This window comes from Ornithorhynchus anatinus, chromosome 2, assembly GCF_004115215.2.
Source record: "Ornithorhynchus anatinus isolate Pmale09 chromosome 2, mOrnAna1.pri.v4, whole genome shotgun sequence".
NCBI classification, from domain to species: Eukaryota; Metazoa; Chordata; class Mammalia; order Monotremata; family Ornithorhynchidae; genus Ornithorhynchus; species Ornithorhynchus anatinus.
The window spans coordinates 47570736-47593775 of NC_041729.1; the positions used below are offsets into that span (position 1 = coordinate 47570736).

The 23040-nt window shown below is 47.4% G+C and overlaps 1 protein-coding gene across 5 annotated transcripts in view; it reads left to right on the forward strand.

The window, feature by feature from the left end:
- SYT17 (synaptotagmin 17) overlaps nucleotides 1-23040 on the forward strand; it is a 55507-nt gene that overhangs the window by 14247 nt on the left and 18220 nt on the right. For all 5 annotated transcript variants that reach the window (XM_029057892.2, XM_029057893.2, XM_039911107.1 and 2 more), the window contains 2 exons: nucleotides 22284-22404; nucleotides 22649-22804. In XM_029057892.2, coding sequence (XP_028913725.1) covers nucleotides 22284-22404; nucleotides 22649-22804 — 277 coding nt within the window. The remainder of the gene's footprint in view (nucleotides 1-22283; nucleotides 22405-22648; nucleotides 22805-23040) is intronic.

Sequence of the window (23040 nt, forward strand, 5' to 3'; positions counted from 1 at the left end):
GGTGGGCAGTAACGGCTCCAGCCGGCCTTGCCATCTGGTGAGGATGGGATGAGGGAAACCCCAGTTGTTCTGGATTGAGTAGGGCAAGAAGTGGAGCTGCCATCTTGGCCCCCCTCGCACACCCTCCCTATTCCCCATCCCCCATCTCCACCCCTTTCCGGCTCAGAGGATTGGGGCAAGCCTTCTACTTCCTGTCCAAACAGCTGTGAGGGCAAAGCTAATGCCGTTCCCCTCAACAAGCCAGGTCCTTGGGGGTTCTAACCTTGAGAGTCACATCTGGATTCAAGAAGAGCCAGAAGTAACTTGAGAACCGTAGGTTTCCGATCTTTGAACTAACACTTTCACTCTTAAGAGCTCAAAACTCTGCTAGCTCTCACATTTTTACCTGACAAGAGCCCAGTGAGAGAGGAAGGCTAGGAATTACTAACCCCATTTTACAGATGGGGAATGTGAACATCAGCGGTTAAGGTCACACCATCAGGGGTGGAGCTTGACTAGGGCCCAGGTGTCCTGACTCCCCAAACCAGTGCCCGTCCTGTCCAGCGGACCCACTTCCTATAATAAAGCTTCTTGAAATCAGCATCAGATGAAATGGATCATGAAGAGAGAGTCTAGTCTTTGGGTAAATTAAGATTAACTACAGCAGGCTCTGAGCCTCTCTGTTTTTGCTGAGCCTCAGATATGTTAAAAAGGAATGGGATATTAGATTTCCCCAAGGAGGGCAAAAACCCAAGCAGTCACCAAAGTGACGTTCTCCCAGACAATTTGTGAAGCACTGCAGGGATTTGGTGAGAAAATGTGGGCCGTTCATCTTGGTCATCACTGGACTCTATTAACAGGCTCAGTCATTCGGTGTTGAATTTCTACCCTAGGGGTTCTGAAGGGAGGGTCGTGAATTTTCTAAAATAGAAGTATCACCATTGGAAAGTGAAGAACAAGGCTAAAAGGCTTCTACACTTCCTCCAGGAGAATCCAGAGCAGTTGATTGGTGCATCCTGGATCTGGTTGTGCCACTAACATGTTCTTTGCATATCTGGCTTTTAGAAGATTAAGAAGAATTTTCAATTTTTACACAGATATTTTGAAGATAGTGTGTTTTATTAAATTGATATTTGCGCACAGGTCTTCTGGGTATATGTTCTGTAAGACTGCACAGTGCACTTCCCCAAGAAAAACCTTTCATTCTTTTCCTTGACTAGAGTCAGCTTCCAAGACTGCCAGGGTGAAGGGGAGAAATATCTGGATTGTAATGTCACCAGTGTGTCCTATGTTTATACTGTCATCGTAAGGCTGACCTATAAAGTGGCATTCTTTGGAAACACAATTCCATCGAACTTCAAAAAGCAGTGTTGGTTTTGATAACAGATTCTTAAGCACCAATTGATATTGTGGTGTTCAGTGTTGGGGGCGGGGGGAGGTCTTTTTTCATCACTAGCAAGAGATTTTGAGTGTGAGGCCAACATAGTCAGTGAGTGGGTGCATCTCCGCTGCTACCTTTGTTTCACTCACTCTTGTCCACAGTGGAGAGGAGGTGGGTCATTAAACTTGGAGGCATTGGAGTTGAAAAGCCACAAGGAGATCAGATCCTGAGTCACCCGAGACAGGGAATAAGTCCCTAGTCTTATTATCAAGTGCCGTCGAGTCGTTTCCCATTCATGGCGACTCTATGGATATATTTTCTCCAGAATGTCCTGTCTTCTGCCTAATCTGTAACCTTCCTAGTGGTTCTTTTGTTATCATTGTTATTGTTTCCATCCATCTAGCTGCTGGTCTGCCTCTTCCAACTTTTCCCTGGCCTTTGCCTAGCATTACTGTCTTCTCCAGAGAATGAATCCTCCTGATTATGTGTCCAAAATATGCTACTCTAAGTCGAGTCATAGCTGGTAGCAAAGGCTGGGCCGGGCTAGCTATGGCCATCTCTGCCCAACTCCAAAACTTTTTTTTAAATGGTATTTGTAAAGTGTTTACTATGTGCTAGGCACTATCCTAAGCACAGTACTAGATACAAACTAATCAGATTGGACAAAGTTCCTGTCCCACAGAGGGTACACAGCCTTAATCCCCATTTTACAGAGGAGGGAACTGAGGCCCAGAGAAGTGAAGTGACTTGCCCAAGGTCACCCAGCAGACAAGTGGCGGATCTGGAATTAGTACCCCGGGCCTTCTGACTCCCAGGTCTATACTCTAGGCCACACTGCTTCTTTAGTCTTAATCACCATTTCACAGATGAGGTAACTGAGGCACAGTGAAGTGACTTGTCCAAGATCACATGGCAGACAAGTGATGAAGCCGGGATTAGAACCCAGGTCCTTCCGATTTCCAAGCCCATGCTCTAGCCACTAGGCCAAGCTGCTTCTCATTATTTCTCAGAGCTTGAGGGTCTCAAGTAAGTGGTCGGGCCTCCAAAGTCTTGATCCTTCACTACTGTTACCACTCCCCCTATCCAAAATGGTGTCATGTGTATTTTTGTGTCTCTGTGCATGTGGCCCCTCAGATCGTGTTTTTTTGATGAAGCAAATGTTGGCTATCGTTGGATCAGCTGTAGTATCTTTCCATAGTTTATTGTAGTGCAGAGCTTCCAATCTTGGTTAGGAGTTTTCCCAAGATAGGGTCAGCGGTCTGTAGATGCACTCTCCCTCTGAGCTCCATCTCACCAATCCTTCAGAAGAGATCCTTCCAAATCCATCAATCAATCAATCAATCAATCAATCAACCAATCAATGGTATTTATTGAGCTTAGTGTGTGCAGAGCACTGTACTAAGCACTTGCAAAAGGACAACACAACAGAGTTGGTAGACACATTCCCTGTCCACAAGAAGCTTACGGTTTTCAGGGGAAGCCAGACATTAAAATAGATCAGGGAGAATAGTAGAGTATAAAAATACTTTTATAGGTATTATGGGGCTGAGGTGAGTATCAAAGTGCTTAAAGGGTACACAACTGAGTTCATAGTCAACCTAGAGGGGAGGCCAAATAAGGGAAGTAAAGGGTGTCATCTGGTAAAGCCCTCTGGAAGAGATGTGATTTTAGGAGGATTTTTAATCAATTGAGTATATATTGAGTGCTTTCTGTGTGCAAAGCACTGTAGTGTTTGGGAGAGTACAATACGGAAGAGTTGGTACACATGATCCCTGCCTGTAAGGAGCTTACCATCTAGTAGGGGAGATAGACATTAAAACAAATTACAGTTCGGGAAAAATGCGAAGTATAAGGATATGTGCATAAGCGCTGTGGGGTTTGGGGTAGATTGAGTGACAAAGTGCTTAAAGGATACAGGTCCAAGGACATAGATGATGCAGAAGGGAAGTTGAATAGCATGGGGAAATTTTGGAGGTTAGTCAGAGAAGGCTTCTTGGAGGAGATATTTTACTAGACCTCTGAGGATCGAGAGAGTGTGTCTATTGGCTCTGAAGGGCAGAGTTCCAGGCAAGAGGGAGGATTTGAGTGAGAGATGAGCTCAAGGGACAGTGAGTACCTTGGTGTTAGAAGAGTGAAGTATGTAAGCAGAGTTGTATTCGGAGATGAGAGAGGTCCGAGAAGCAGCGTGGCTCAGTGGAAAGAGCACGGGCTGAGTCGTCTACAACCGATGCTTAGAATTCCTTAACTCCCATTCTCTCCTAGACCCCCTCCGATCTGGCTTCCGTCCCCTCCGCTCTACCGAGACTGCTCTCTCTAAGGTAACCCGTGACCTCCTTCTTGCCAGATCCAATGGCTCCTACTCCATTCTGATCCTCCTTGACCTCTCTGCTGCCTTTGACGCTGTCGACCATCCCCTCCTCCTCCATACCTTATCTCACCTCGGCTTCACGGACTCCGTCCTCTCCCGGTTCTCCTCTCACCTCTCTGGCCGGTCATTCTCGGTCTCCTTCGCCGGCGCCTCCTCCCCCTCCCATCCTTTAACTGTTGGAGTTCCTCGAGGGTCAGTTCTCGGCCCTCTTCCGTTCTCCATTTACACTCACTCCCTCGGTGAACTCATCCACTCTCACGGCTTCGACTACCATCTCTATGCAGATGACACGCAGATCTACATCTCCGCCCCTGTCCTCTCCCCCTCCCTTCGGGCTCGCATCTCCTCCCGCCTCCGGGACGTCTCCACCTGGATGTCGGCCCGCCACCTAAAACTCAACGTGAGCGAGACTGAGCTCCTCATCTTCCCTCCCAAACCCGGTCCTCTCCCAGACTTCTCTATCACCGTGGATGGCACGACCGTCCTTCCCGTCTCTCGGGCCCGCGATCTCGGTGTCATCCTTGACTCATCTCTCTCGTTCACCCCACGCCTCCTATCCGTTACCGAGACCTGCCGGTTTCACCTTTACGATATCGCCAAGATCCGCCCTTTCCTCTCCACCCGAACGGCTACCTTACTGCTACGGGCTCTCGTTATATCCCGGCTAGACTACCGTGTCGGCCTTCTCTCTGACCTCCCTTCCTCCTCTCTCGCCCCGCTCCGGTCTATTCTTCACTCTGCTGCCCGGCTCGTCTTCCCGCAGAAACGATCTGGGCATGTCACTCCCCTTCTTAAACAACTCCAGTGGTTGCCTATCGACCTCCGCTCCAAACAAAAACTCCTCACTCTAGGCTTCGAGGCTCTCCATCACCTTGCCCCTTCCTACCTCTCCTCCCTTCTCTCTTTCTACCGCCCACCCCGCACGCTCCGCTCCTCCGCCGCCCACCTCCTCGTCGTCCCTCGGTCTCGCCCATCCCGCCGTCGACCCCCGGGCCACGTCCTCCCGCAGTCCCGGAACGCCCTCCCTCCTCACCTCCGCCAAACTGATTCTCTTCCCCTCTTCAAAACCCTACTTAAAACTCACCTCCTCCAAGAGGCCTTCCCAGACTGAGCTCCTCTTCTCCCTCTACTCCCTCTGCCACCCCCCCTTCACCTCTCCGCAGCTGAACCCTCTTTTCCCCCTTTCCCTCTGTTCCTCCCCCTCTCCCTTCCCATCCCCTCAGCACTGTATTTGTCCACTCAACTGTATATATTTCCATTACCCTATTTATTTTGTTAATGAAATGTACATCGCCTCGATTCTATTTAGCTGCCATTGTTTTTACGAGATGTTCTTCCCCTCGACTCTATTTATTGCCATTGTTCTTGTCCGTCCGTCTCCCCCGATCAGACCGTAAGCCCGTCAAACGGCAGGGACTGTCTCTATCTGTTGCCGACTTGTTCATTCCAAGCACTTAGTACAGTGCTCTGCACATAGTAAGTGCTCAATAAATACTATTGAATGAATGAAAGGTCATGAGTTTGAATCCCACCTCTGCCACTTGTGAGCTGTGTGACTGTGGGCAAGTCACTTCACTTCTCTGTGCCTCAGTTACCTCATCGGTAAAATGGGGATTAACTGTGAGCCTCACATGGGACAACCCGATTACCCTGTATCTACCCCAGCGCTTAGAACAGCGCTCGGCACATAGTAAGCACTTAACAAATACCAACATTATTATTATTAGGCAGGAGGGAGAGAGCTGATTGAATGCCATAAAGTTGATGGAAAGGAATCTCTGATGCGGCGATGGATTGGCAACCATCGGAGGTTCATGAGGAACGGGGAGAAGTGAAGGTGGGAAGAGTGCTGGACTGTTGGATATGAACAGGGAGGGAGTTTCAGGCCAGAGGAAGAATATGAGCATGTGGCCGGTGGAGAGATAGATGATCTCGAGGTACAGAGAGAGAGTAGACTGGTATTAGAGGAGTAAAGTGTGTGGGATGAGTTATAGTAGGAAATCACTGAGGCTAAATAGAAGGGAGAGAGCTGATTGAGTGCCTTAAAGCAGATGGAAGGACTTTCTGCTTGATGTAGAGGTGGATGGGCAACTAACCACTTGTCAGCTGTGTGAGTGTGGGCAAGTCACTTAACTTCTCTGAGCCTCAGTTACCTCATCTGTCAAATGGGAATTAACTGTGAGCCTCGCGTGGGACAACTTGATTACCCTGTATCTCCCCCAGCGCTTAGAACAGTGCTCTGCACATAGTAAGCGCTTAACAAATACCAACATTATTATTATTATTACTGGAGGTTTTTGAGAAAGGGGAGATATGGGCTGAACTTTTCTTAGAAAAATGATCCAGGCATCAGAGGAAAGTATCGACTGGAGAGGGGAGAAACAGGAGCCAGGGAGATCATCAAGGAGACTGATGCAGTATTCAAGTTTCCTCTTTGGCTGGGAACTTTTCGTATCAGACAGACCACCACTCTCCCCACCTTCAAAGCCCTACTAAAATCACATCCCCTCCAAGAGGCCTTCCCCAACTAAACCCTCATTTTTCCTATCCCCCTTCGCTCTGTACTGCCTATGCACTTGGCTTAGATACTCACCCCAGCCCCGCACCACTTATTCAGCAATATTTATTGAGCGTTTACTATGTGTAGAGCACTTATGTACCTATTCGTATATTCTAATATTTCCTCTTCCTGTAATTTATTTTAATGTCTGTCATGCCCTGTAGACCTTAAGCTCCTTCTGGACAAGGATCACGTCTGCCAACTATATTGTAATGGTACCTTCCCAAGTGTTTTTTATAGTGTGCTCACTACACAGTAAGAGCTCAATAAAATGCCACTGATTGCTTGATTAAGGGCAGCTTCGCTCAAGGACAGTGGAATAAATGTCCACTCCAGTCTCTCTGAGTTTAATGAAAATCATACCTGCACCCGTTCTGCCCTTCAAATGAATCATAGGTGTCCTAAACCCCAAATTTCCCATTTTGGCAGGATGCTGTTAGCTCGTTGCAAGAGCTGATCTTACTCAGCTCAGCTCAGCTCACCCCAAAACCAGATTAAATAGCACAGGGCCCCAGAAAGCAGGTGGTGCGGTCATGGTCGGCTTCAGTCATTCGGCCGCCCTGAGGCGGGGAAACATTTTCCGCCTTTTCTGCTCCTTATGGCGTCACGATGTTCGCCCGTGTGTGCAAGCAGCCTCGCCTGATGACGCCGTCTGGAGGTCCCTTCACACTCCCAAATCTGGAGTGCCTTTCTGGCTGGAGAATCCCGATGCCAGCTGCCGTCCTTGCTCCAGAACCCAGCCAGACTCCTGCCCTGCCAGGTACAGCTCCCGATTCGGACTGGAGTCCAGAGGGGGGGGACTTTCCCACTCTGCCCCCTTCCCCCTTCCCCTCTCATGGCTGCTCCACTGAGGCCCACCCCACCATCTGACATGCTGCCCTGAGGCACTTGTCAGCTGAGGCTGGCCCTGGGAGAAGATAAAAACTTCCTTTGGTGAATACTTTAAATTTGCAGGGAGCTGTTAGTAGCCTTGTGGATAGGGGTAGGGGAGGGTTTAGGGTGGGAGGGGGGTGACAGTAGAAGGGGAACCTGACTGATGGAGAGGATTGAATCTGCTCCCAGGCCCTGTAGGTGCAGACGCAGCCTCACCTTTACCTGGACTGACAATGTTGAGGCTTGAGCTACAGAAACCCTAGACTGGGCCAAACTTCCAGCAAAGCATAAACGGACTATCTAAAAAATATAAACCAATAACAACACTTTGTATTTTCCTCTGATTACACCACCTGATGATCAGAATATGAGTCTCTCATCCAGGTAGATGTCAAGTATTGGGTTTTGGTTTTCTTTTTCCTAACTCGAAACCACTCTGTGTCTTGCCCTGCAAGCTGGCTTCAATTTCACATCTGCTGAATTCACTTTTCCCAGCCCAATTTCCTGATTTTTCACAGTTTCTGGGAATTGGCTACTGCAGGCGAGAGGCAATCTGCCTGTTCCTTGTGGTGGTCAATCATACCAGTAACGGAAAGTAAATGGGTTTCCATAATGTCCGTGTGCTAGGATACTAGAGAGAAATCAAAAGCCATTAAAAGCTCTCATCAGAGAGACATTTCTTTTAATATAGATTTTTCGAGCAAAGAATGGATTGATCGTTCTGAGCCATGGTGTGGGCTGTAGCTCTGCAGGAGTGGAGGCCTTGGGCTCCTTGCCTTAGGGGCGAAAAACCGAGAATCCAGCTCAAGAGGAGGTGTTTTCTTCTCCCGCTTTAATTTTGGATTGGGCAAAGTAGAAGTCAGTACAGTGCTCTGCCCCAGGAGGTACTCATAATGCGTCTGAGTGATTGAACTGGAAGAAAGAATGTCCCGTTGGCTAATAGGCCATAGAAAGGAAGGAGCCCTCAGGTGGTTGAGGCTACCAGTGTTTCGTGTGAGCTGGTGGAGATGAGTGAGATGCTAAGGCTAGTTCCCAAACTCTTTTGCTTCCACTGCTCGCGCTCTCGAAGCCTCCCTCCTCTTGCAGTAGAACTGGGCAGCTTTATCAAACCAAGCATCTTCGCAGTGTGACATACCGTTTCAGCATAACCCAATACGGTTAAAGATCCACATTTATTTCAGTGAAATGGGAAATGTAAACTGCCCATTTGTGAGGGTTGCCAACCATTTTCCAAAACAAACTGTAAAGTCTGTGCCATCTGACCACCGTTAGCAACACAGTTGAAGACCCAAAGGATGGGACACGCACACTTTTCCTTTTCGGCTGCCTGTTGTCTTCTATTTTGCTTTCAGGGGTGGAAGGCAGACACTGGCTTTAGCAGTCTTAAAGGAGCTAATGAAAAAGGGTCTCTTTATAAATCCCTGGCTGGAGTTTAAGCAGGGGCAGCCTGATGAACATCCACAACTAAGAAAACGTCTCACAAACGTTTGTGGAGGAGCTAGCTCAGAAGGTTGGACAGTCTGTTGGAGGGAAAGCACGGGCTGAAGCCCTGTCGAAAGACTTTGTCGTAGCCTATTTTAATTGTCTGGGCTCTTTTGCCAATCTTGGGATTTTTCCTCTTCCCTCTTGGCATCCCAGATTGCCCTGACACTTCTTTTGAGTAATAATAATATTTTAATAATCGTGGTATTTATTAAGCACTTACTCTGTGCTAAGTACTGTACTAAGCACTGGGATTGAGAAACAGCATGGCTCAGTGGAAATAGCATGGGCTGGGGAGTCAGAGGTCATGGGTTCAAATCTGACTCTGCTGCTTGTCAACTATGTGACTTTGGGCAAGTCACTTAACTGCTGTAAACAACCGTAAAATGGGCATTAAGATTGTGAGCCCCACTTGGGACAACCTGATCACCTTGTATCCCCCCCAGCACTTAGAACAGTGCTTTGCACAGAGTAAGTGCTTAACAAATGCCATTCTCATTATTATTATATATATAGGAGGAGGAAGTCCTTAAATAGTACAGAATATAAATTGATATGAACAAAAGTGCTGTGAGTAGCTGAGGGTGTATAAGTGCTGAGGTGCGCAAGAGAGGTATTCCACTAACCGCGACCATGGACGAGTCACTTCTCTTGCTTCAGTTCTTCCATCTGTAACATAGGGAGGATAGCCCTTGCCCCACCTAGTTCCCAGGGAAGAAATGAAGAGATAAACCCACGTGGGGCTCACAGTCCTCATTCCCATTTTATAGGTGAGGTAACTGAGGCTCCGAGAAGTTAAGTGACTTGCCCAAAGTCACACAGCTGACAAGTGGCGGACCTGGGATTAGAATGCACTTGTATGTGACCTGACTATGGTCTTCTGATTCAGGAGGATCTTCATTGTTGAAAACAAGTGTCCAAGAGGAAGAATTGGAGCAGAGCAATGTCTCTTAATAATTCTAGTCATCACCATCATCCCGGTATATGATGTGTCAAGTACTGTACCGACTTTGGGGTAGATAGAAGATCATTAGGTCAGACACAGTCCCTGCCCCACCCGAAGCTCACAGTAGGAGGAAGAACAGGTATTTAATCCCCACTGGATAGATGAGGAAGCAGGAAGAAATTAAATGAGTTGCCCAAGGTCACACAGCAGGGAAGTGGCAGAGGTGGCAATCCAACCCAGATCAATCAATCAATGGTATTTGAGCGCTTACTGTGTGCAAAGCACTATACTGAGCTCTTGGGAGAGTACAGTACAATTAAGTTGATAGACACGTTCCCTGCCTACAGAGAGCTCACCGTCTAGATGGAGAGGCAGACATCGTGACGTCCAGTTCTGTGCTCTTTCCACTAGGCCGTGTTGCTTCTCTAGAATACCCAGGGCAGCCTGTCACCCAGACATGTAATAATAATAATGTTGGTGTTTGTTAAGCGCTTACTATGTGCAGAGCACTGTTCTAAGCGCTGGGGGGGATACAGGGTGATCAGGTTGTCCCACGTGGGGCTCACAGTTTTTTAATCCCCATTTGACAGATGAGGTAACTGAGGCACAGAGAAGTTAAGTGACTTGCCCACAGCCACACAGCTGCCAAGTGGCAGAGCTGGGATTCGAACCCATGACCTCTGACTCCCAAGCCCGGGCTCTTTCCACTGAGCCACGCTGCTGCTCTAACCACCCCAGGTTATTGTTTTCTGGGATTGAATCTAACTGGCAAGAGAACCCTGATGGGGATGAGGTTAGATCCCAATAGCAGCTGGGCTTACTGCCTGCTTTTCCCATCAGGTTACCAGATCAGGCCCTTCAGGTTGGGCTGCCCTCCTGGGAAAACAAAGCCAGGCAAAATATTGAGTTGGTTATCTCGAAATTGCTGAAAGTTAACTTAAGGTGCAGTGAGAAAGGCAGCTGTGGTTCAGTGGGTTTTAGAGTAGATTTAATCTGAATAGCCATTGAGCTTCTCTTCAGACAACTCAAGAAAAATGACTTCTGCCACCTTGGGACTCCACTCGCTCTCATCTACCGGGACCCTTTTTCCCACTACGCTTTCCTTATAAGATTCCCTCTGACTGCCCGCTCCCCCAATCCGACCTAGAGGCGCACGAAAGAAAGCCCCAGACAGCCACAGAGCCAGCTTTGTGCCACTCGAATCCTACAGTGTCTTATATATACCGACAATCCCCACCTGGAGCAAAGAGGGGAGACGGGGATGAGGGAGAGAGGAAAGCCAGGCGCTACTCACAGCTAAGCAACGGGGCCTGGAGGAGTTGCTGTTGCCGTGCTGAATTTCCCAGAAAGAGTCTTTTACACTGGTTTTGTTCTTTGATTTTCTTTCCATTGATTAGAACTTAAACCGTGTTCTGAGAAGGCCGGAGGGTAAGAGATTCTATTGGACGGGGCTCCTGGAGCAGCTGGTGTTGGATCAGTAGAGGTGACGCTGGAAAATACACCATCTGTGGATAAACGTCCACTTGCTTCTCACTGGCAGCTTTCTGACAAGCAGAATGATAAGACAAGTAGAGGCAGGGCAGGAACAAATCTACATCTTCCACACCCCCCCACTGCTCAGATAAATCTTGCAGATGATTCTTTTTTTTTCTTCTAATTATTATTATTATGGCGTTTGTTAAGTACTTACTATATGCCATAGCACTGGGGTTGATGCAGTGTAAACAGATCAGACACAGCCGCTGTTCCACTTTGGACTCACAGTCTAAGGGGGAGGTATTTAACCCCCATTTTACGGGTGAGGAAACTGAGGCAAAGAGACATTAAGAAGCGGCATGGCCTAGTGGATAGAACATGGGCCTGGGAGTCAGAAGGACCTAGGATCTAATCCTGGTTCTGCCACTTGACCTCGAGTAAGTCACTTCACTTCTCTGGGCCTCAGTTATCTCATCTGTAAAATGGGGATTTAGACTGTGAGACCAATATGGGACAGATACTGTGTCCAGCCTGATGAGCTTGTGTCTATCCCAGTGCTTAGTACAATGCCTGGCACGTCGTAAGCACTTAACAAATACCATAAAAACAAGTTCACACAGCAGGTACATGGCAGAGCTGGGATTCAAACCCAAGTCCCCTGACTTATTCAAACCCAAGTCCCCCTGACTTCCAGTCCTATGCTCTTTCCACTAGTTCACACAGTGCTTGTCATCTGCCCAGGGTTAGTGCAAAGAGAAGATTGGGGCAAATGTCTTTCTTTGGTCCCCCTGGAAAAGGAGTTCCCTTTTTTTAAAACAACGGAATTTGTTAAGTGCTTACTATGTGTCAGACACTGTACTAAGATCCGGGATAGATATTCATTCATTCAATAGTATTTATTGAGCGCTTACCATGTGCAGAGCACTGTACTAAGCGCTTGGAATGAACAAGTCGGCCACAGATAGAGACGGTCCCTGCCGTTTGACGGGCTTATAGTCTAATTGGGGGAGACGGACAGACGAGAACAATGGCGATAAGCTGATCAGCTGATATAAGATATTAGATATAAGCTGATCAGATTGGACACAGTCCGTGTCCCACATGAGGCTCGCAGTCTAAATCTCCATTTTACAGATGAGGCAATTGAGGCCCAGAGAAGTGAAGTGACTTGCCCGAGGTCACAGAATAGAAGAGTGGCCGAGTCAGGATTAGAACCCAGGTCCTTCTGACTCCCAGGCCTGTACTCTATCCACTAGGCCACGCTGCTTCTCACGAGGCCACACTGATTCACTTTAGAGTCACGCATGGAACCAGTCTTGGTCATGGTGCTACGGAACCCAGGTCTGCAGGGCACGTATTAAGCCAGTTAGGTGTGAGCCTGGCTCAGACGGCACCCTCCTGTTGCTATTATATCGTACTCTCCCAAGTGCTCAGTACAGTGCTCTGCACACGGAAAGCGCTCAATAAATACTATTGAATGAATGAATAAATGAATGAATGCTTGCCCACAGCCAGGCTCAGGAAGAGGGAAGTGTACTTGACATTTCTAACTTTGGGCTCTAAAGGTAAGAAAAAAGTCTCCTACCTTTCCCGTTGGGAGGGTACCCCCTGACTGTCCAATCAATGGTATTTATTGAGTGCTTCCTGCATTTAGAAAACTGTACTGAACGCTTGGACGAATTCAATAGTCTCAGTAGATATGATTTCTGCCTTTGAGGGGCTGACAATCTAGTCGGGGAAACAGACACTAAAATAAATTGCAGTTAGCAGGAAGCACCGGAGGTAAGTGCTGTCAGAGAGGTGAGGGGGCTAGCTGAGTCAGTCAGTTGATCGTGTTTACCGAGCACTTACTGTGTACGGAGCACGTACCAAGCGTTGAGAGAGTACAATATTACACACTTCCCTGTCCACAACGAGCTTACAGTCAAGTGCTTAGGGGGTAAGTATAGGTGACTTGGAGGTGATAATAAGGGGGAAAATAGGGTGAAGGAGATGAGAGATCAATCGGGGAAGGCTTCTTGGAGGAGGACTGATTTCAGAAGGGCTTTGAAGGTGGGGAGGGCAGTAGTCTGTGGGATAATTACAGTGCTCTGCACACAGTAAGTGCTCAATAGATACATTTGAATGAATAAGTAGTGGGAGGGAGAGTATGAACAAAGGGTTGGTGAGAGGAGATGAGACAAGAAGGAAATAGCTAGAGTTCCAGGGCAGCTTTTGAAGGGGCCATAGGTCCCTCTACAAGTCAGCTGTCCTGCAGGACAAACGGTTGACCTTTCGGGGGTTTTGCCAGGACCCGGGGGATGACAACTGACCACTCCACTCTGGCTGAGCTCCAGTTGAGCTGTCAGTCGCCCCCTCATTGCCACGACTCCTGGGAAAAAAAATCAATAGGACTCTCACTTCACAGATGTTTGAGGATTGGAGTAGGATTGTAAATAGGAGCCACAGAGTTTATTTTTCTTGTAGAAACCTAACCTATGATGCTAAACTTATCCACCTAAAATGCACTTAGCCCCCTCTGAGCCCCCCACTCTCATCCTTACCAGTATAGTTTCCTGAGGCTGCCACTGGCCAGTGACCAGGTATCCTGTCCGGGGGGTGGGGGTGACATATTCCCCTCATCCTCTCCCTGGGTCTACCCTCGGGGAAAACGCCTGGAGATTCTTTTTTGGAGACTGCTAAACCTTTGGTCTTTATTTGCACGGTGCCCTCAGGTTGTAGCTTGCTCAGAATTTCAGGTATAGGCTCAGTTCTGGGTCTCCTCTTCTCCATTTACATCCACTCCCTTTTTGAGCTTATCCGCTCCCATAGCTTTGACTACCAACTTGCTAGCCCTGACCCCTCACCTCCTCTGTGGTCTCGCAATTCTTCCAGCTACTGGGATATCACTACACGGATGTCTCCCCAAGCGCCTTCAGTTCAGCCTGTCCAAAACAGAACTCCTCGTTTTCCTTCCCAAATCTTCTCGTCCACCTAACTTTCCCATCTTGGTGGACACCACCATCCTTCCCATCTCTCAAGTCCGCAACCTTGGCAGTACCCTTGACTCCTTGAGAAGCAGCTTGGACCAGAGGAAAAAAAACACAGGCTGGGGAGTCAGAGGACCTGAGTTCTAATTCTGGTTTCTCCACTTGTCTGCTGTGACCTTGGGCAAGTCACTTAATTTCTTTGTGCCTCAGTTAACTAAGCTGTTCAGTAGGAATTAATGCTGTGAGTCCTATTTGGGACAGGGACTGTGTCCAACCTGATTATCTTGAATCTGCCACAGCAGCCTGGCACATAGTATGCGCTTAACAAATACCATTTTAGAAAAAACCTCCTCTTTCTCACTTTCAACTCTCATATTCAATCTGTAGCCAAATACTGTTGCTTTTTCTCTTCAACATTTCCAGGATTAGCCCTGTCCTCTCCATCCAAGTGGTCAGCATACTAGTCCAGGCACTTGTCCTATCCCATCTCGACTACTGCATCAGCCCCCTCGCTGACCTTCCTGCTTCTGTCTCCGTCTCCCTCTTCTCCAGTACGTTTTTTACTATGCTAGTTTTTTCTTAATGGTATTTGTCAAGCACTTACTAAGAGCCAGACACTGCACGAAGTACTGGGGTAGATACAAACTAATCAGGTTGAACAGAGTCCCTTTCCCATATGGGACTCACAGTCTTAATTTATTAGTCTTTTATTAAGAGCCTCATGTGGGACAGCAACTGCTTCCAACCCAATCTGCTTGTATAATAATAAGAATAATGTTGGTATTTGTTAAGCGCTTACTATGTGCAGAGCACTGTTCTAAGCACTGGGGTAGAGACAGGATAATCAGGTTGTCCCATGTGAGGCTCACAGTCTTAATCCCCATTTTACAGATGAGGTACTTAGTCACCGAGAAGTTAAATGACTTGCCCAAAGTCACGCAGCAGGCAAGTGGTGGAGCTGGGATTAGAACCCATGACCTCTGACTCCTAAACCCGTGCTCTTTCCACTGAGCCACCCTGCTTCCAGTGCTTAGTACAGTGCCTGGCACATAATTAAGGGCTTAACAAATACCATAAAAAATCCCCATTTTAGAGATGAGGTAACTGAGGCACAGAGAAGTGAAGTGCCTTGCTCAAGATCACACAGCAGACAAGTGGCGGAACCAGGAGTAGAAGCCAGGTCCTTCAACTCCCAGGCCTGTGCTCTTTCCACTCAGTCATTCTCATGCATCTCCCTACTTGTCAAATATCTCCAAGTACTGTCCATTCCTCTCCACATCAAGCAGAAACTCCTGACCACTGGCCATGACAAAAGGTAGAAGGGAGCCCGTTTCCCTTCCTTCGGGAGTCCCAGTGGAGCACCCAGTAGGCTGCTTGGCCTAATGGAAAAAAACACAGAACTGAGAGTCAAGAGACCCAGATTCTCATCTCGGCCCTGTCCTTTGCCACCTGTATGGCCTTCAACAACTCACTTAACTTCTCTGTGCCCCAGTTTCCTCATCCTTATGAGACTAAGTTAGCTGCTCTCTTCAGACAGTCAGTTGTATTTACTGAGCACTTTCTGTGTGCAAAGCACGCAACCAAGCATTTAGGAGAGTACCGTATTTATGTAATACAAAATAGGAGAAACAGCATGGCGTAGTGGATAGAGCAAAGGTCTGGGATTCAGAAGTTCAAAGGTTCTAATCCAGGATCTGCCACTTGTCTGGTTTATGACCTTGGGCAAGTCATTTCAAACTCTCTAGACCTCAGTTCCCTCATCTATCAAATGGGGATTGAGACTGTGAGCCCCATGTGGGGCAGGGGCTGTGTCTAACCTGATTTGCTTGTATCCACCCCATTATTTAGTACAGGGCCTGGAACATAGTAGGTGCTTAACAAAGTCACAATTATTATTATTAATAATATAACAGACACATAGATGGAGAGCCCTAGTGGGGACTCTGCTCTGATTTTGTTTTTATCTTTTTCAGAGCTTTAGCACAGTACTTGGGCTTGAGGGAGTGCTTAGTAAATACCTAAGTAAATTATTTAGTCCAAAAGCCTGGGACATTGAGTCAACTTTTGACTCCTACGGGAGGGGAAACGTAATACTCCAGGAATTTCCACAGGTCTCCCTGGGGGGGGGGAGTTTCTCCAGAGGTCTTTCCAGGCAAGAGGTCTCTCCAAACAGGTAGTTTGGAGAGAAAAAGCAACAGTATTTGGCTACAGATTGAATATGAGAGTTGAAAGTGAGAAAGAGGAGGTTTTTTTCTAAAATGGTGTTTGTTAAGCACATACTATGTGCCAGGCTGCTGTGGCAGATTCAAGATAATCAGGTTGGACACAGTCCCTGTCCCAAATAGGACTCACAGCATTAATTCCTACTGAACAGCTTAGTTAACTGAGGCACAAAGAAATTAAGTGACTTGCCCAAAGTCACAGCAGACAAGTGGAGAAACCATAAATAGAACTCAGGTCTTCTGACTCCCCAGCCTGTGTTTTTTTCCTCTTCTCCAGGTAGTAGAGTTGGTCAGGCGGTTGGTTGGTTGGTCAGACGGTTGCAGGGTTTTTTTTTAAATGATATTTGTTAAGGGCCAATTATGTGTCACTCACAGTACTAAGCGCTGGGGTAGATACAAGGTAATCAAGTTGGACACTGTCCATGTCCCTCATGTCCCATGTCCCAGATGTGAGTGGGTGAAGATTGTCTCTGGAGGTGTCTGTAGGTTCCCTGCCCACCACACCTCGCTGTGGACTCCCGGAGGGTGGGGCTAGCAGGAGAACTAAAGCCAGGCCCCTGCACCAGGGCTCAGGGCCATTTGTCCTGGCCGAATCAATCAATCAATAGTATTTATTCAGCAACTCATGTGTGGAGAGCACTGTACTAAATGCTTGGGAGAGTACGCTGTAACAGAGTTGGTAGATGTGTTCCCTGTCTGTAACGAGATGACAGTCTAGAGCAGGAGACCAATATTAATATAAAGAAAATACATTACAGATAGGTACTGAAGTGCTGTGGGGCTGAGGGAGGGGTGAATAAAGGGTGCAAATCCAAGTGAAAGGGTGGTGCAGAAAAAGTGAGAGGAGGAAATGAGGGTTTAGGGAAGGCCTCTTGGATGAGATGCGCCTTCAGTGAGGCTTTGAAGGTAAGGAGAGTGATCATCTGTTGAATATGAAGAGGAAGGGCATTCCAGGAAGTCAGGATTCCACCACTTGTCCTGTCCATCTTCCTGGTTAGCCTCTGGTTCTCTATTTGCATTTTTGCCAGTGTAGGCTTGCCTCCATGTTCTTACCTGCACCTCAAAGAGATTTCTAGTGTGAGATGGTCAGAGCCAGTTTCCTGTCCTTGCCAAGAGCTGGGTGACTCTCCCTAGTTTTGGAGAAATCTCCCAGAGCACCACCAGGAGCAGAGCACTGCTGGCTGCAGACCCACTGCCCTCTAACCCCCAGGGAGAGAACCAGTCCTTGTTCGGGTGAGGGAGGCCGGACCTGCTGGTGATTGGTTCGGGATCACTTCATCACGGACGGATGAACAGAAACAGCTTTGGATGGAGAAAACAGGTCCTGTCTGGGAAGGAGAATGGGGGACAAATGGCTAGCTTTGAAAAATCACACATGCTGAGATATCAGAGATCAGGTAGCTAAGAGAGAGAGAAACAGTGGTTTTCTAGGGTGGAACTGTCACAGGATCAAGGGAAACAGGCTTCCCTCCTGGGAATAAACACTCCCCTTCTCACCTCCCTGTCCTATCTTTCTACTCTAAACGAGAGTGTTACTCGTCTCTCCCTTCCCACTGCTTCCCCTGTTCTTTCTATGGAAGTTCAAACGGGGTTTTCTGGGCATTGGAGGCTCTTCTGGGAGGTAAGAGAAAATTAGGGTAGGTCATTTTAGCCTAATCCTTTGTCCAGTGGGATCTGAACATCTACTGACAACAGCGCAGGTTGCCTTGCGAAGCATGATAAGCAACATACAGGCAGACGTAGGAAATAAGATGTCCGCTGCCACCTGTCTTCGTTAAAATCCGGCGATTGTTCCTCCAGCCGTCTCTTTTCAGGGAGATACCCTGCTTATTTTTATTCTCCATTTCCTTTTCTCGTCAAGTCCTAAAGCAGTTAGACTAAAATTTAGTCTAATTTCTTGCCAAACTGAATTGTCCTTCCAAAAGCCCAGCCTCTGAATGAAATGACACCAAAACCACGTTAGAGTTGTAGAATTCCATTTCTCCTGCTAAACCAGCTAAGCTGATTTAATTACACCCCACCATCCCCCTTTTCCTGAAACTGCCTCTCAGGCTGAAGCTTGGTCAATTTTAAAAGGAGCCGATATCATTGGTCCAATTTATAAATCTCAAAGGAGTTAAATTTCATATGGCATGCCTTGCCTGTCTCCAGTCTGGACTCTGGCGGTGTTCACTCGCGTTGCTTTCCTGAAGATAATTGATCTTTCAGAGGAAATCTGCAAACACTGTTTTCCTTCAGATTACAGAGCCACGTGATCTTCCTCTGGCTCACCGAAACCCCAGCCCGAAAAACCGGAATGTTCCCGAGGGGTTTGAACCTAGCCCGAGGTCTCAGAGTGTCAGTGTAGAGAAGCAGCATGACTTAATAGAGCATGGGCCTGAGAGTCAGAAAGACTTGGGTTTTAATCCCAGCTCTGCCACCTGCCAGCTCTGTGACCTTGGACCAGTCACTTCACTTCTCTGGGCCTCAGTTACCTCCTCTGTAAAATGGGGATTAAGACTGTGAGCCCCATGTGGGACATTGATTGTGTCCAACTGGAATCACTTGTATCTACAGCAGCGCTTAATATAGTGCCTGGCACATAGTAAATGCTTAACAAATACCACTGGAAAAAAAAGTGTCATGGGAAAGAGGGTTATGGAGCCTGTGATCTCGTAACAGGTGAGCAATGAAGCCGCTCTTCCAGTTTCTTGGCCTGTGTTGTGACAATGACAGAGAAATCAGGAGGAGGGGATGGCCCACAGTGTCAAAAAATGCCAAAAGATCAAGGAGGAGCAGGATGGAGTAGAATGTTAATTTTGATAAGAAAGAGGTTATTGCTGATTGGGAGAGAGTAGTTTTCAGTGGCATGGACAGGGTGGAAGCTGGGTTGTAGAGGGAGTCAGAGGAGAGGAACTGGAAGTAGCTGGTGTAAACAACGAACCAGGTAGCTGGTGCAAACAATGAGCCCCTTGTTGAGTAGGGAGTTGTCTCTATCTGATGCCAAATTGTACTTTCCAAGCGCTTAGTACAGTGTTCTGCACACAGTAAGTGCTCAATAAATACGATTGAATAAATGAATGAATGAGTGTGGAAAGGAGTGTTGGAGGAAGAAAGGGCAATGACTGGATGATGCAGTGGGGACGAGGGAGGGGTTTTTTAAGATAGGAGATAGGGCATGTCTGAAAGCAGTAGAGAAGGAGTCATCAGAGAGTGGGCAGTTGAAGGTGATGGTCAGGGAGGGATTAAGGGTGGGTATAAATATTTTAATAAAGCAAGAAGGGAATTGGAGGGGTAGGTGGAATGGATAGATTTTGAAAACAGGCAGGAGATCTCTTGAGAGATGACTGCGAAGGATGAGAGAGTGGATGGCGAGGGGGAGATGTGGGGAAAATCTCGACTAAAAGTTTTGAGTTTTGTCAATAAAGTAGTTGGGAGGAGAGAGGGGAGGTGAGGGCACTGGGGGCTCTGAAAGACGTGAAAGGTCTGGAATAGTTGGTGTGGACAGTAAACACGGGTGTCGGTAAGGGAGGAGGAGTAGTGTTTCTGAGCAGAAGAGAAGGCAGAATTACAGCAGGGAAGGATGAACTTGAGGTGGACGAGGTCAGATTAGTGCCTGGATTTTGCCAATAGCCCTCTGAGCTACCAGCCCATGAGCGCCTGTGAGCCAAGGAGCTGTGACTAAACACTCGGTAAATGGCAGATCGAAAATTGGAGCTCAATCTACGAAACCACTTTCTTAGCCCCCACAGTGAGTGGAGCAGTCTAGAAAGTTAAGGTCAGATGTGTCTGAGGAAACCTTCAGTCTAATGGGAGCCTGTCACCATCATCATCCACAACAACTGCATTTACTGAGTGCCTAGTGTGTGTAGAACTCTGTACTAAGGACTTGGGAACATACGCTAGAAGTAAAAGTCACAGTTCCTGCCTTCAAGGAGCTTACAAAGTAATGAGGGAGCTAAGTCATTACAAATTGCCAAATTGACAATCGGAAAGAAGAATAAATACCCAGAAACGTGGGAGAAAATCTAAAGTAAATAATGCGGTATTTGTTGAGCACATACTGTGTGCAGAGTACTGTACTCTCGGGAGAATACAATAGAGTTAGTAGATATGAGCTCTGACTTCAATCAGTGAATGGTATTTATTGAGCACTAACTTTGGACAGAGCACTGTACTAAGTACTTGGAAGAGGTTATTATTGCTATTGATAATTATTATAATAATGGTATTTGTTAAGCACTTACTATGTGCCAGGCATTTTACAGATGATGCTACTGAGGCACAGAGAAGTGAAGTGACTTCCCCAAGGTCACACAGCAGACAAGTGGCAGAGCTGGGATTAGAATCCGGGTTCTTCTGATGCCCAGGCCCCGGGCTCTTTCCCCTAGGCCATATTTGAGTTGGTAGACATGATGCCTGCCCTCAAGGGCTTACAGTATAGATGGTGAGACAGATCAGTAAAATAGATTAAAGACTGGGGAAATGGGTGAATATAAGGCTATGTACATAAGTACTTTGAAACTGAGGGTGGGGTGAATATCAAGTGCTTAAAGAGTTCAGACCCAAGTGCAAAGGTGAGACAGAAGGGAGGACAAATAGGGGAGATAAGGACTTAGTCGAAGGGAAGGTGTATTGGAGGAGATGTGATTTTAGCCAGGATTTGAAGGTGGGGAGAGTGGTGGCCTGTCAGATATGAAGGGGGAAGGAGTTCCATGCCAGAGGGAGGATGTGGGCAAGAAGTCCATGGAAGGATAGTTGAAATCAAGGTACAGAGAGTAGATTTGGCATTATAGGAGTGAAGTGTATGGGTTGGGTTGTAGAAGACCAACAAGATAAGGTAGGATGGGGAGAGCTGATTGAGCACCTTAAATTTGCTGGTAAGGAATTTCTGTTGGATGCAGAGATGAATGGACAATGACCGAAAGTTTTTGAGGAGAAGGGAGATGCGGACTGGAGCTTACAAGGTTCACACGAGTACTGTAGTGATTGATGGGATGGCATGATTAGAGAGGTGGAGGATTAGTTAGGGAATGCCTTTTGGCGGAGGTGACTTTTTAGGAGGGATCTGAACGAGAGGAGGGAGGTGTTTTGGCAGATTTGACAGGAAGAGAGGGAGTTCCCTGCAGGGAGAAGTTTGTGAACCATAGGTTGGAGAAGGGAATCACCAGCAAATAACTAGGAGATACTCATATTAGTAACTACATATAGGTACATAACCAGTTAAAAATTGTGCACAAGCACTAAGGAGTGATTGGAAGCCACATGGCCTAGGGGTAGATCACAGTCCTGGGAGTCAGAAGGACCTGGGTTCTAATCCCGGCTCTGCCACTTGCCTGCTATGTGATCTTTGGCAAGTCATTTAACTTCTCTGTGCCTCGGTTATCTCATCTGTAAAATGGGGATTCAAACTGTGAGCCCCATGTGGGACAAGGACTGTGTCCCACCTGATTAGAGTGTATCTATCCCAGCGCTTAGAACAGTGCTTGACACGTAGTAAGCACTTAACAAATACCATTATGATTATTATTGCTGGAATGACTGAAACCAGGTGGACTCAGTGTGGGATGGAGAAGGTGAGCCCTGAGCAGAGTTGTGAGGAACGGGAGGCTGGAGGTGAGACAGGGAAGGGATATTCTAGGTGAGCAAGTTAGTACCATATCCCTGCCAACTGTAGGACAGGGACTTTTTCCGATCTGATGATCTTGTTTGTATCCACCCCAGCACTTAATGCAGCGTTCGGCAGTGAGCAAGAGTAAGTGCTTAATAAATACCAATCTCCTTTCCTAGTCTGACACCTCAACCAGGGTCAGCAGATGGGTGGAGGGTGAAAAATGGAAGATGAAATAGGCTATACAAGCAAAAGGAAGGGGTCAATAGATCTTTGGTTTTAGCTCTCTTGTTCCTGGGAAATTCTGGTTTTTGATGTGAACTAAGGTCTCTGCTAGGGTTTGGTACTACAAAGGGGACTTTCTCAAAGCTGTCTTGGCAACTGGGCTGCAAGCCTGGACTTATCATCTCCAGTCTTTCTGTCTCTTTTCTCCACAGAATGAAGTGGAGCTGGGTGAACTGCTTCTCTCGCTAAACTATCTCCCGAGCGCCGGAAGACTGAATGTCGATGTGATTAGAGCCAAGCAGCTTCTTCAGACAGATATGAGTCAAGGTTCAGGTACTGAGAGCTCTACTTGGCCAAAGCTCTGTTTGGCTTTCTTAAAGCCCTTTCATCAGAGATGTCAAGTCCTGTTCTCGTGGGTCCCCGGTTCCGGTCAAGTCCACGGTCAGCTCCGGCCTTCCTAACCAGTTCCACCTGGGTATTGCGATTGAGCGGAGACTTAATTTAGCTCCTCTGAGGTGAAGGCAAGGTCTGGGGATGTATGGTAAAGAGGAAATTCTTCGGTTATCTCCCTTCACAGATCCCTTCGTGAAGGTCCAGCTGGTCCACGGACTCAAGCTAGCCAAGACCAAGAAGACGTCTTTCATGAGAGGCACGATAGACCCTTTCTACAACGAGTCCTTCAGCTTCAAGGTTCCACAGGAAGAACTAGAAAATGCCAGTTTAGTATTCACAGGTAAGTTGCCCTTCAGATCTGGCCTTGCCATTTAGTCTCAGATCCCCACCAAAGCCCAGGGGATCCATTTTGGTCCTTGGCAAGCCATCCACGATGTGCTTACTAATGCCTCCTCTCTATCCACCAGCAAGAGTGTCGGTGCCACCCCTGAAGGTCCAGGATCAAGCCCTTCGGGGAACTCTTAACAGAGCCCAGATAAATTCTCCAGTTTATGTTTAGGCACAGGATGGGGGGAA